The following is a 13,389-nucleotide window of genomic DNA, read 5'->3' as shown; positions in this document are numbered from 1 at the left end:
CCTTCCTTCCTTCCTTCCTTCCTTCCTTCCTTCCTTCCTTCCTTCCTTCCTTCCTTCCTTAGAGGAGAACAGACAGTGATTGCAAGAATAGGTACTTTGCATACTTTGCATGCACATCCTAGAAGGTTCCGACTGGTATACTATGTCAGTGAGCCAATGCAAGGTGAACCTTAATGGAAAGAGAGCTTGCCTGGTACCACCAGTTACAATTATTTAGGACAATGTTAGAGTGTTTTAATAATTGAGAAAGCATTTGTGGTCAGTCAGCTCATCTTCATGATAGTTCTTTTGCTTTTAGGTTTTAAATGTTTGTTTTTCATGTACTTATGAAAAACAGAGTCACAAGTCAGTACTTGTTACAATGTACTATGATCACATCAGGGCAGTTAGCATTTCTGTCGTTTCAGACATTTATCTTTCCTTTGTGCTGGGGACATTCCAAACCTTTACTAGCTGTATTGAAATGTACAGTGAATTGTGAATTGTCTGCTGTAGTCATCCTAACATGCTATTAAAGACAGTTTTATTCTATTATACATTGTTAGTTGGTTTCATAAAGGTTTTAAAATAAAATATTTTTTTATTAAATTAATAATAAATTACTTTCAAACATTTAGATTTGAGTACATACAAAATTTCAACTTTCTCAGAGACTATATTACCTGTTGTAGAAGGTATGTATGTATGTATGTGTGTGTGTTTGTGTGTGTGTGTGTGTGTGTGTGTGTGTGTGTGTGTGCCTGTAAGCATGAGTATGCTTTCATGAATGTGGAGGCCAGAGTTCTTTGCTGTGTGTTCCTTAGGAAATTGTTGCTTGAGACAAGGCCTCTCACTGATGCTTGGGGCCTCCTGATTATAATACTCTGGCTGGCCAGTGAGTCCCAGGGAGATTCTTGTCTCTACCCACTAAGAATTGAGAATAGGAGTGTACACCACCATGCCCCACTTTTTGTGTGGGTTCTAGTGATTGAATCTTAGGTTTTCATTATTTCACAGCAAACACATTATCAACTGAGCTACAGCCTCACTAACAGCCCAAATTTTAGGAGTTTTTGATACCTAAAATATGTATAAGAAATGATAGAGGCAATTTGTTAGAGCCTATGACCATGGTCCAATTCAAGAATAAATGAACTTGCCTTCTATTACTTACTAATGTTCTACAGATCTGCACTGAAGGTCAAGATACAGATCTTTAAATGGCAGTGTCTCTCTGTGGTTCTGGGTTCCTCATCTCCCTCAGTAAATGTCCTCTGCATTTCAGAACATCACACAGAGACCAGAAGGCTCCATTATAACCCTGTGGCATCATACCAGAATCTTCTGAGTTGAGCAAATCACAATCCCTGGTTAGGATTGCTATCCTCCCTTGTCATGTTTGCACTAAGATTCCCTTATTGAATTTTCCAATCCAGATCTTATTACTTCTCAATTCTTTCCATACTCTGTTAAGTACTGGCTTCTCCTTTCTTTTAGACACCCCTTTTATTAGAGATAGAGCCTAGATTTTCCTAGGTTCCTTTATCCTGCAAACATTATCTTAATATTCCTTATGATTCTGTGACTGTTGCAGGCACTGTGCATATAGGCAAGAAGCCAAAACATTCTTTGTTTTTCATCATTGTGTCATTGTACGGGGTAGGATTTTAATATACAAAAATACTATGACAGTTGTTAATAGGAGGAAACATACAAGTAGAGGTGAGAGTGTCCTGAGGTGTGTGTGGGATATCTTATGCAACATGCTTTTAGAGACTTATGCATGCTTTATGTAGTGCCTTTAATTCGTCTTGAATTGTAGAAGCTATCAGAACAGTTGTGACCATGTAGTGCCTGGAAAATGACAGCTCCCTGATCAGAGTTTGCTGAGGAGGTAATTGATGATTTCATGAACTCCCTGAAGTAGAGGAGGTTGGAGAGATGAGCAAGAGATGAAGAGGAGTAGAGAGAAAGTTTAGAAGAAAGTTTCATAATGACCCTTAGATAGACCTTTTCTTTTGTTATCATAGTCACAAGGAGGGACTCCAGCATGTAGTCCTAAGAAGTGAAAATTGCACTTAGGTAAATTTCAAGAGAATTGATCACTTCCACTCTAGGCTGAGACCAGGGAGCTTGAAACTTATTCAAACATGTTGGTGTTACCTAATGTAGATAAATTTAATATACAACACCCTCCATGCATTTCTATGGAATGTTAATCACTACCTGTCAAAACTGCCGTAATCATTTGAAGTGTAATGACACTTTGAACAAATGTACTGTTATAACTGAATGATTAACCTATCTTTACTGCACATTATCTTCCATGTTTTAAAATTTTATATGTAATACAGTTAAGTAAAAGATATATTTCTAACAATAGCATGAGGAAGAAATAGAATTACAAAATATTTTTATTTACTTTAGGACTATGATTTAATTAAAAGTATGTGGTATTTTATGACATTTTATGCTTTTCAGCCTAAATTTCTAAGCCAGAATTGTATCGTTATTTCCTCTTTGATGTATAAAAGATTCATGAATCCAATTGTGTAGCTATTCTCCAAACTTAAAATAGATAATTTTTTGTGTGGACAGTCTTCTCTTACAATGCTTTGTGAGAATTCTTCAATGAATGGAAGCTAGAGTCGGGACTGTGACTTCATTCTTACACACTGTGTTCCTAAGAATGACCCAGGGCTCCATTACAGCAATGAGGGGGCAGAATGACAGCTCTGTGGCTGAGTTCATCCTCTTGGGATTTTCGAACTATCCTGAACTCCAAAGGCAAATGTTTGGAGCTTTCTTAGTTATTTACCTGGTGACTCTGACTGGAAATGCCCTCATTATGTCTGTCATCCTCCTGGACCGGAGCCTGCACATCCCTATGTACCTGTTCCTGCAGAACTTGTCTGTGGTTGAGACTGGCTTCAGCACAACTGTTATGCCTGAGATGCTGGTGGTCCTGACTAGTGAGAAAGCGACCATTTCCTTTGGGGGCTGTTTTGTGCAGATGTATTTCATTCTTCTCTTTGGTGGGACTGAGTGTTTTCTCCTGGGGGCAATGGCTTATGATCGATTTGCTGCAATCTGTCATCCTCTATCTTACCCTATGATTATGAACAAAAGAGTTTTTATGACGCTAGTGACATGCTCATGGCTCTCAGGAACCATGATGACTACTCTGCAGACCACATGGGTGTTCAGTTTTCCCTACTGTGGCTCCAATGAAATTAACCACATCTCATGTGAAACTCCAGCAGTACTGGAGCTTGCATGTACAGACATTTTTTTCTTTGAGATCTATGCCTTCACAGGCACTGTTCTGATCATTTTGACTCCCTTCGTGTTGATTCTTTTGTCTTACATCCGAATCCTCTTCTCCATCCTGAAGATGCCATCCACTACAGGGAGGCAGAAGGCCTTTTCCACGTGTGCCTCTCATCTCACATCTGTCACCCTCTTCTATGGCACAGCCAGTATGACCTATTTGCAGCCTAAATCCAAGTACTCACCAGACACCAAGAAACTGATGTCATTGGCTTACTCTTTGCTCACCCCTCTCCTGAATCCACTTATCTACAGCCTGAGAAACAAGGAGATGAAAAGGGCTGTGGTAAAATTATGGGAAAGAAAAATGGCTTTACACACAACCTGACTTGTTGAGGAGTTGTGTGATATTCAGATAGCTCATAACTGAACTGTGAATGAACTAACAAGATGAAAACTAAATTTCTTGGTGAACATGTTTTAATTCTTTCTACAATAATACTATTATTTTTTAATATTGTTGTTGCTGTTGTTATTTACTTCATAACCACAGTTTCCTTTCCCTCCTCTCTTCTCTTCTTCCCACCTCCCCTTTGCTCTGCCCACCCACTCCTTCTCTGTTCTTATAGAGAAAAGGGCAGATTTCCCATGGATATCAACCAAAGGTGACATACCAAGATGTAGTATGAAATGGTACCTCCCTCGTATTAAGATTGAACAAGGCAACCCAGTATGAGTAAAAGAGTCCCAAAAGCTGGCAAAAATTTAGAGACAGCCCTCATTCCCAAACTGTTAGGAGTCCTACAAGAAGACTAATCTCTACAACTGTTACATATGTGCAGAGGGCCTAGGTCAGTCATATGCAGGCTCCCTGGCTGTCAGTTCCACCTCCGTGACCCTTATGAACCAGTTTAGTTGATTCTGTGGATTTCCTTATGGTGTCTTTGACCCCTCTGGCTCCTACAATCCTTCCTCCCCCCTCTTCCTCAGGATTTCTCAAGGTCTGCTCAGTATTTGCTGTGGGTCTCTGCTTCTGTTTCCATCAGTTGCTGGATGAAGCCTCTCTGTTGACAATTGGGCTAGGCAACAGCCTATGAGTATAACAGAATATCATTAGGCATCATTTCATTGACTTCTTCGTCAGATGTGTTTTGTTCTACCCTAGGTTTCTGGACTGACCAACCTCTTGGTCCTGGACCACCCAGGAATGTCAAGGGTGGGCTCCCTCTCATGGCATGTATCTCAGGCACAATTGTTTATTTTTAAAGTTTTAAAATGCCATTTAAAATTTTGCTGTTTTTTTTTTAAACAATTGCAGACATCTTTTATTAGTTCATTTAATTTCTGACAACTGTTTCCACATGTTGCGTCATCCTTTGGTCCATAGACTCACAGACTAAAAACATTCTTGAAGAATGTTTATATATAAATATAAATGTGTGCCGTGCATCCTCAAGATGACAGAAACCTTTACAAATTAAATTAAAATCGAATCTGAGTGAGATGTGATCAGATTTCCTACTTTGGCAAAGACTGAGATCAGGCACGAGTCTCCGGTCAGCCATGTTGGAGTTGGATCCCTGAGTAGAAGGGAGGGAGAAAACACATGACAAGAGTACTATGTCCTCCAGGAGTAGGGAATGAAGCTGGGGAGGTAGGCTGAGACCAGGGGAGAGAGGCATGGCTGCACTGGGGAGGTGTGTGTGCGTCCGTAGGTGTACACGGGAGACCATGAGTGGAGACAAAATCAAGTTTCCTATTTTCACAATAGCAGCTAAGTGACAATGGACAAAGACTTGGATTTTATCTTCTGGCCAATGTGACTTCTGGAGCCAGGTGTTCCTGACAACCTGCCAGATACTTGGAACATTTCCATTCCCACATAGCCTTTGTTGACACTGGTGTCCTGAGCCTGTAAGGATGGGACGGGAGTGGAATTCTATGAGATGGGCACCCTCTCTTCACTCTGCACCACAGAGTAAGGCTGTCGACTCAGTGCAGCTCTTGAGAAGGTATGGCTTAGAGAACAGAGGCTTTCTCAAGGGTTTTCCTATGGTTTGAGTGGTCAAAGTCCAGCTGCTGAGGGAAAGAGTTGCTGCTAGCCATGGCATGCTTTAGGTCCTGTGTGATGATGACCACTTCAGCTATGGTGGTACTGTGGCCTACACTGAGCCGGATTGCATTCTGGGCCATATCCATGGGCATGCCACAACTCAGGACCACCAGAGATGGCTGGTCTTCATGATCTGAGTGACATGAAGCTCCCATATTGGCCAGTAGTGTCTGGCACTGTGCAAGCAGCATGTACCCTTGGAGCTGGATCTGCTGGATGGAAAAGTTTCAGGTGTTTGGAAGTCTCTCCTCCCCTGGAAACCAGCTGTTCAGATGGGGTTCCTTACCAAATTCAGCCTCCAGCCTTTCCTCTAGGTAACCCCAGACATGAGGGCTTCATAAACCTGACAGTTTTCACTCACCAGATCAGCAGCCTTCCCAAGGCCCTCAAACATGGGCATGCTCTCAGTCCCTGGCCTGAAATTTTGCTCTTTTTTACGTCCAAACAGCATGGGATACAAGGGTTTAACTTTACTGATCCCTTGCAGAGCATCAATCCTGGAACCATAGAACTTGTGCCCCATGATGGTCAGAAAGTCCACACGTAAGTCCTCTATATCCACTCCCTTCTTCCCAGTGCCCCAGCAGTATCTGTGTGCACGAGGACTTGGGGCAGCCTAGAAGCAGCCAGGATCTGGTTCTGTGCCTTAATGTGTCAACTGATCCCCAAGACAAGCATAATGATACTGGTCTTGTTATGGGCCATTATGGTGGTCATAAGGCTTATGGTAGGGCTAACAGCCTCACCTCTGCCTGCCCGTTCACCTTCGACACAAAAGTGTCAAAGTGGGCAAAGTGACCTCTGCCATTTGTCCTTCTATTAGGTGCTCCAGGGGCAGCTGGATGGAGTCATGTTCCACTGTGCAAGTAATAAAATGGGGCCTGGTCCCCTCCTCAGAACTGTACTGGTCAATCATGTGCCCCTTCAGGGTCTGCTGTTCATGGAGACATCTCACCACAAAGTGGTTTACTAAATTTGACCCAGTGCCCCTGGAAGTAAATGGTGTCCTGAGGCTTCCCCCTATCATCTTGGTTAGACTTACTTGAGCTGTGTTTCTAATGTCTTTGGCCTTCCTACCTGTCCAGAGGTCTATCTCTATACCTTCCATGCACCTTTCAACACACTCATCCATCCTGCTTGCCCCAGTGTTGCCTTTTTAAATATAAAAAATAAATTTTTTATTTCTAAAGAAATCTTTATTTAAAAAAATTTAAGATTCTTTAAATTTAATTTTAAATTCTTTATTTTAAAAATATCTTAGCTTATTTCTCTCTTCTAATCCTATAATCTATTGGTTTAGGGTGCACATGTTTCTATAACACACAATACAACCATTTATTGATTTATTTCTCTAATATATGTATATATATGTATATATATATATATATATATATATATATATATATATATATATATCATTGCAGAGTATTGCTATTAAGACAATATTTTACTAAACCTGTAGTTCCAAATGTTCATATGCTTAGTGATCTCACTAAGTATTCTGTGGCAGATTCTTGGGTTGACAATTGACAGGATGAGGCCTGCTGTAGTCATATATTTTAATCATCATTGTGAGGTGGTACACAACTGTAATCCAAGCACATGGAAAGTCATGGTGGGAAGCTGTGGAATTCAAGTCCAGATTATTCTTATAATAAATTCAAGGAAAGATTGTGTCTTGAGAAAACAAGGGTATTCTTTCCTTTGTTCCTGCAGATCAGCCTCAGTTGGCCCCACTCAATCTGTGAGAGAAATCAGGGTTCCAGACAAGTGGGCAAGGAGTTGGCGATGAAAAGGGTGACAAACTGACACGGACACAAGGGAGTGCTGTATCTGGATGTAATTTTTGTCAAAGATATATATATATATATATATATATATATATATATATATATATATTATATATATATATATATATATATATATATATAGGCAAGATACATTGAAGTTATCTAACACAAAACAGAGGAATGCCTTCAAAGGGCTGGCAGGAACCAGGCAACGTTTACAGTTAAGAATAAAAGCAGCCCTGCCTAGAGTCAGCTAATGACAGGGGCCCGGAAAGGATTTCATACCCTAGTCAAAATTTATGCTATTTCTTTTAGCCCTGTGAAAGCTAGCACCAGGAGGTTCTGCTCTAGCAGACCTTATCATGAATAATGCAATACTGTAGTTCCATACAAACCCACAACCCTCCTTTTTCCTAGGCTATGGTAAATTCTTGCATATGGGAATGCCAAGGTTCCAGGAGGCTAAGTTTCTGTGAAACTCTTTGCCTCTGGACGGTTTCCAGGCTTTCTAGGCCTGTCATGTGGGTCTTTTTGGTTGAGGATTTGAGCTCTCAGCTTCCTTCATCTGTCATCCTCTCTTTGGTTTATTGCCATGCTTGCCTGCCCAAATATACTCTTATCCATTTTGGATCTGTAAGCTCAAATTAACTCTTTCTTCTATAATTTTTCTTTGGTCATTATATTTTATCATAGCCACAGAGAAGTAACTAACACAATTTGGTACCAGGGAGTGGGGTGTTGCTATGAAGAACTTAACCATATTGCTTTTTGAAGGAATGTAGACCAGTTTGAAACTTTGGAGTAGAAAAGTGGTTGAATTCTGTTATAAGCAGAGCTTAAAGGGCAACATCTTTGGGGGCAATGATTTGCTGTAACCTGCCATCCTCTGTCCTACCTGGTGATTATGAACACAAGGATCTTTATGAAATAAGTGATGTGTTCATAGATCTTGGACATCATAGTGGTTATTGTGAAGACCACATGGGTGTTTAGCTTCCCCTACTGTGACCACAAGGAAATTAACTATCTCTTTTGTGAGACTCCTCCTGTACTGGAGCTTGCCTGAGCAGACACCATATCCTAAGCCAATCCAGAGGATCTGCTGCACTCAGAGTAGTTGGTAAGAACCCACCTACCCCCACCCCAAGTCCCAGAGTTGCTTCTGGGAGCCCATGGGCTCGGGACTTATCACTTGCCAGGACCCTGGCCTGCTGATTACCATTCTACTTCTGCCCATTCCTTTCTTCTAGGGCAGACTGCTAGAAAATCTGCTCCCCTGAAGACCCCATATCCTGAGCCATACCAGATGATCTGATGCACTCAGAGCAGTCTGGCAACTGACACCACAGCATGAGGCATCCCAGGAGCTCCTCTGTACACAGGGCAACTTGGCAGGAGACACTACAGTCTGTAAAATTTCCAGGGGTTTTGTGGCAGGCAGGGCAACTGATCCAACAGACTGAAAGCCTCCCTGAAGTTCAGCTGCACACAGGGAAACAGAAACCACAGACTGTAGGCTCCCCTGCAGAACATCTTCACACAGGACAACAGCTTCAAGGCATCTCTGAAGACTTAACAGTCTGAAGGCCTCCCAGGAGATCTACTACAGCCAAGACAGCAGATCAACAGCTTCTCTGCCTCTCTGAAGAAACACCAATTGGAAGGCCCCACAGGTGGTCAGCTACGGCCAGGGCCACAGGCCTACTAGGAGACCTGAAGCAACCCAGGGACAAAAGAGGCAGACTCTAGACAGAGTCACCCAGACCAGCAAACACCAGGGATAACCAGATGGCAAGAGGCAAGCACAAGACCATAAGCAACAGAAGCCAATATACATGGGCATCATCAGAACCCAATTCTCCCATCACAGCAAGCCCTGAGATCACCAACACACCAGAAAATCAGGAAGCTGATCTCAGATCCTATCTTGTGAAGATAATAGAGCCATTTAAGGAGGATATAAATAATTCATTGAAAGAAATACAGGAAAACACAGGTATACAGGTAGAAGCCCTTAAAGAGGAAACAAATAAATTCCTTAAAGAAATACAGGAAAACACAATCAAAAAGGTGAAGGAATTGAATAAAGTGGTCCAAGACCTAAAAGTAGAAGTAGAAACAATAAAGAAAACACAAATGAAGGCAAACCTGGAAATGGAAAATCTAGGAAAGAGGTCAGGAATTACAGATGTAAGTATAACCAACAGAATACAAGAGATAGAAGAAAGAATATCAGGTGTAGAAGATACTGGAGAAGAGATTGACACAACTGTCAAAGAAAACTCAAAATGTAAAAAACTCCTAACCCAAAGCATCCAGGAAATTCATGACATAGTATTGCTGAGGATCCAGCTATAGCACTCTTGGGCATATACCCAAAAGATTCAATATATAACAAGGACACATGCTCCACTATGCTCACAGCAGCCTTCTTTATAATAGCTAGAAGCGGGAGATAACCTGGATGTCCCTCAACAGAAGAATGAATACAGAAAATGTGGTACATTTACATAGTGGAGTACTATGCAGCGATTAAAAACAATGACTTCATGAAATTCACAGGCAAATGGATGGAACTAGAAATTATTGTCCTGAGTGAGGTAACCCCGACACAAAAGAACACACATGGTATGCACTCACTGATAAGTGGATATTAGCCCAAAAGTTCAGAATACCCAAGATACAATTCACAGACCATATGAAGCTCAAGAAAAAGGAAGACCAAAGTGTGGGTGCTTCAGTCCTTCTTACAAAGGGGAACAAAATACTCATTGGAGGAAATACAGAGACAAAGTGTGGAACAGAGACTGAAGGAAAGGCCATCCAGAGACTGCCCTGCTGCGGATAGCCCTGGGGCTAATTATATTTGATGTTAATTAGTTCTCCTGTGAGTGGTTGTGATCAAGGAATGAGTCAGTACTCAGATGATTTCTTATAAACCTGCTTCCAACCTTAATTTGTAAAATAAAGGAGAGCTATAATTAGGCAGATAAAAGGGAAGGTGGAGCAGAAGGGGGGGGGAGGAGAAGAAGAGAAAATGGGAAGAGGGAGAGGACTCAGAGTAGGAGGAGGAAGAAAAGCAAAGCAGAAGCACATGGCCTGGAGAAAACCAAGTTCTAAGGGGTCTCATAGATGTGGCAGATGGTAGTGTAGTGGTAGATCTGCCCAGTCTAGGCACACAGCATGTAATCATATTAACTGGCAAGTGTTCATGTTTGACACTCAAGGGGCAAGGGGTGAGAAGTAAAGAAAAAGATGCTAAAATTATTTGCTGAAGCCTTTGTTTTAATAAACTCTGAAGAGCACTTAAATTACCCAAGCTTCCATAGCCAGATGAAAAGTACTAAGAGGGAAGGGACAGTGTGCAGCATTTATCTTTTTTTTTTTTTTTTTTTTTGTAGTCACACACAGATTATAAGTATGCGAAGCATTTTCTCCACTAGGATATTAGCAAATTGAACCACACTTTTGAGCCATTCTTGAGACTAATTCCTTAGGCACAATAGTTATTTTTTTCTGGGGAGATATTCTTTTTTATTAAATATTTTCATGTATATATCATTGGGATTGACACCATGCCAGGTTATAGAGCAGTTCTGTTAAAATGAGTGCCTGGTCTAATATTCTATCCCAGTGATGTCCATGAAATGTGACTCATGAATGGACAGATAACCACTCTGCAGAGAAGGAAAAAGGAGATGGGTTAATTTTAGGCATGAAATCTCTTTTCCATCAGGATGAGTGATAAATTTGCACTGGACAGGTAATAAAGATGTTGGCAGCTTTGATGCTCCTAAAAGTTGGATGTTCTTTGACAATGGAGCCCACTCTAGAAAGGTAGAGGTATGATATAGAGAGAAAAATCCACGTCTTTTAACATTGGAAAAGCTCCCCTATGATATTAGAGATGAGAGACTGAAAGAAGAATTTATGTCCTGGTCACATCATCTGAGCTCTAGATAAAGCTAAGTCTTGACTGGTTCATCCCTATATCTGCTGGGCATGAGACAATGGTCCCATTGATTGGTCAAGTCAGATTGGACAACTACTAAGTGCCATGATTCTTATATGAGGTCTGTGAGAATAAATAAGATTGCCTGTATTACACTTAAAAGTTAATAGGACTAGAGAACTTACATCTTTTGCTCAAGTAGCTATGCCTTATGAGTATAAGGTGTCTTAAATTCAAGTTAGTAAGATTCAACTAAGAAAATAACTAGAAACACATATTTTATTTTTAATCATTTCATTTATTTATATCCCAAATGTTGTCCCCTTCCCTGTCCCCCCTTGCAGAATTCTTACCCCCTCCCCTTGCCCTTCGTTTCTGAGAGGGTACCCCCTTCCCATCCTCCTGCCCTGGGACATCAGGTCTCTACAGGATTAGGTGCATCCTCTCCTACTGAGGCCAAACAAGGCAGCCCTCTGTTACATAAGTGCCAGGGGCCTTGGACAGGCCCATGTATGCTCTTTGGTTGGTTTCTCAGTCTCTGGGAACTCCCAGGGGTCCAGCTTAGTTGACACTGCTGGTCTTCCTGTGGGATTGCCATCCTCTTCAGCTCCTTCAATCCCTTCCCTAACTCTTCCATAGGGGCCCTCGGCTTCAATCCAATGCTTGGCTGTGAGTATCTGCATCTGTTTCAGTCAGCTGCTGGCAGAGTCTCTCAGAGGACAGTCATGCATGCTAGGCTCCTGCTTGCAAGCACAACATAACCTCAGAAATAGTGTCAGGGTTTGTTGCCTGTGCATGGGATGGATCCAAAATTGGTCTGGTTACTAATCGGCCATTCCTTTAGTCTTGACTTCATTTTTGTCCCTGCATTTCTTTTAGACAGGAGTGATTTTGGGTCAAAAATTTTGTATGTGGGCTAGTATCCCCATCCTTCCACTGGGGGTCCTGTCTGGCTACTGGACGTTGTCTCTTCAGGTTCCAGATCTCCATTATTGGGTATTTTGGCTAAGGTCACCCACATTGTGTCCTGGAAGCCTCCCCCATCCCAGGTCTCTGGGATTTTCTTGAGGTTCTCCCTCCTCCCCACCTCCAGCAGCTGCATATTTCTTTCATTCTCCTGGTCCTCTGGGCCTCTCTCCTCTCTCCCCCTGCACCACAGCTGATCTTGACCCCATTATCCCCTCCCTTTCCCTTCTCCCATGCAGGTCACTTGCTCCTTCTGTCTCCCATGATTATTTTGTTCCCCACTTCTAAGTGGGATTGAAGCATCCTCACGTGGGCCTTCCTTCTTGTTTAACTTCTTAGGGTCTGTGGGGTTCATCATGGGCATTCTAAACTTTTTGACTAATATCCACTTATCAGTGAATCCGTACTAAGCACGTCCTTTTAGGTCTGGCTTATCTCACTCAGCATGATATTTTCTAGTTCCATCTATTTGCCTGCAAAATTCTCGATGTCCTTGTTTTTAATTGCTGAATAGTGTTCCATTGTGTAAATAAACTACATTTTCTGTATCCATTCTTTAGTTGAGGGACATCTGGGTTGTTTCCAGTTTCATGCTATTACAAATAAGGCTGCTAAGAACATAGTGGAGCACTTGCCCCTGTCACATCACTGGTGGGGCATCTTTTGGGGCACAACCCAAATTTAAAAAATATTTTATTTATTTTACGTGATGACACTGTTACTGTCTTCGTATATACCAGGAGAGGGCATCAGATCCCACTACAGATGGTTGTGAGCCACCATGTAATTGAACTCTGGACTTCTGAAAGAGCAGTCAGTGCTATCTCTCCAGCCCACACAACTGAAAATTTCATGCTCTCAAAGAATTTTTTTTTGAAAATTTGATGATAATAAAACCAGGATTTCCATATAGTAACTTTACACATTTTATAATAGTGTACAAGATGTTTGCTTCTGATGAGATTTTCCCTTGCATCAGCTTGCTCTCACTGTGGCCTGCAACCCCTCCCTAACTTCTCAGATCTTATTTTTAGCATCTGTTCAATGTCTGCTTCTATTTCCTTAAGTTCAGGACAAGTCAGTGCATCACCTACAGAATTACATTTTCATAACTGGGGACACAATGGTGAAATCAAATCTCTTGTGTGAAGACATGCTCATTAGTCCCTGTGGAAGCCTGGAAGAGAGCTGCGCCTAGTTAGTACCTTGGTGTTTCCTGATCTCCACAGAGGAAAGTCTGTATACATGGAGTGTAAGGTCTCCAGAGAGAAGGCGCCTCCCAGAGCATACAATGTTATAAAATCAGTGCACTGGTTCAC

The 13,389-nt window shown here is 41.7% G+C and overlaps 1 protein-coding gene and 1 pseudogene across 1 annotated transcript; one reads left to right on the top strand and one right to left on the bottom strand.

Annotated features, from left to right (window-relative positions):
* The first annotated feature begins 2,662 nt into the window (after positions 1-2,662).
* Positions 2,663-3,716, top strand: LOC110335708 (olfactory receptor 10A6-like). The gene has a single exon (XM_021218030.1). The coding sequence runs from the start codon at positions 2,669-2,671 to the stop codon at positions 3,635-3,637; it is 969 nt and encodes a 322-aa protein (XP_021073689.1). The 5' UTR covers positions 2,663-2,668; the 3' UTR covers positions 3,638-3,716.
* Positions 3,717-5,268: 1,552 nt separating this feature from the next.
* LOC110323948 lies at positions 5,269-6,494 on the bottom strand (annotated as a pseudogene).
* Between the last annotated feature and the right edge of the window lie 6,895 nt (positions 6,495-13,389).

This window comes from Mus pahari, chromosome 1 (genome assembly GCF_900095145.1).
Source record: "Mus pahari chromosome 1, PAHARI_EIJ_v1.1, whole genome shotgun sequence".
Taxonomy (NCBI): domain Eukaryota; kingdom Metazoa; phylum Chordata; class Mammalia; order Rodentia; family Muridae; genus Mus; species Mus pahari.
The sequence above is the reverse complement of the archived record's forward strand: the minus strand, read 5'-3'. Positions and strand labels throughout refer to the sequence as shown.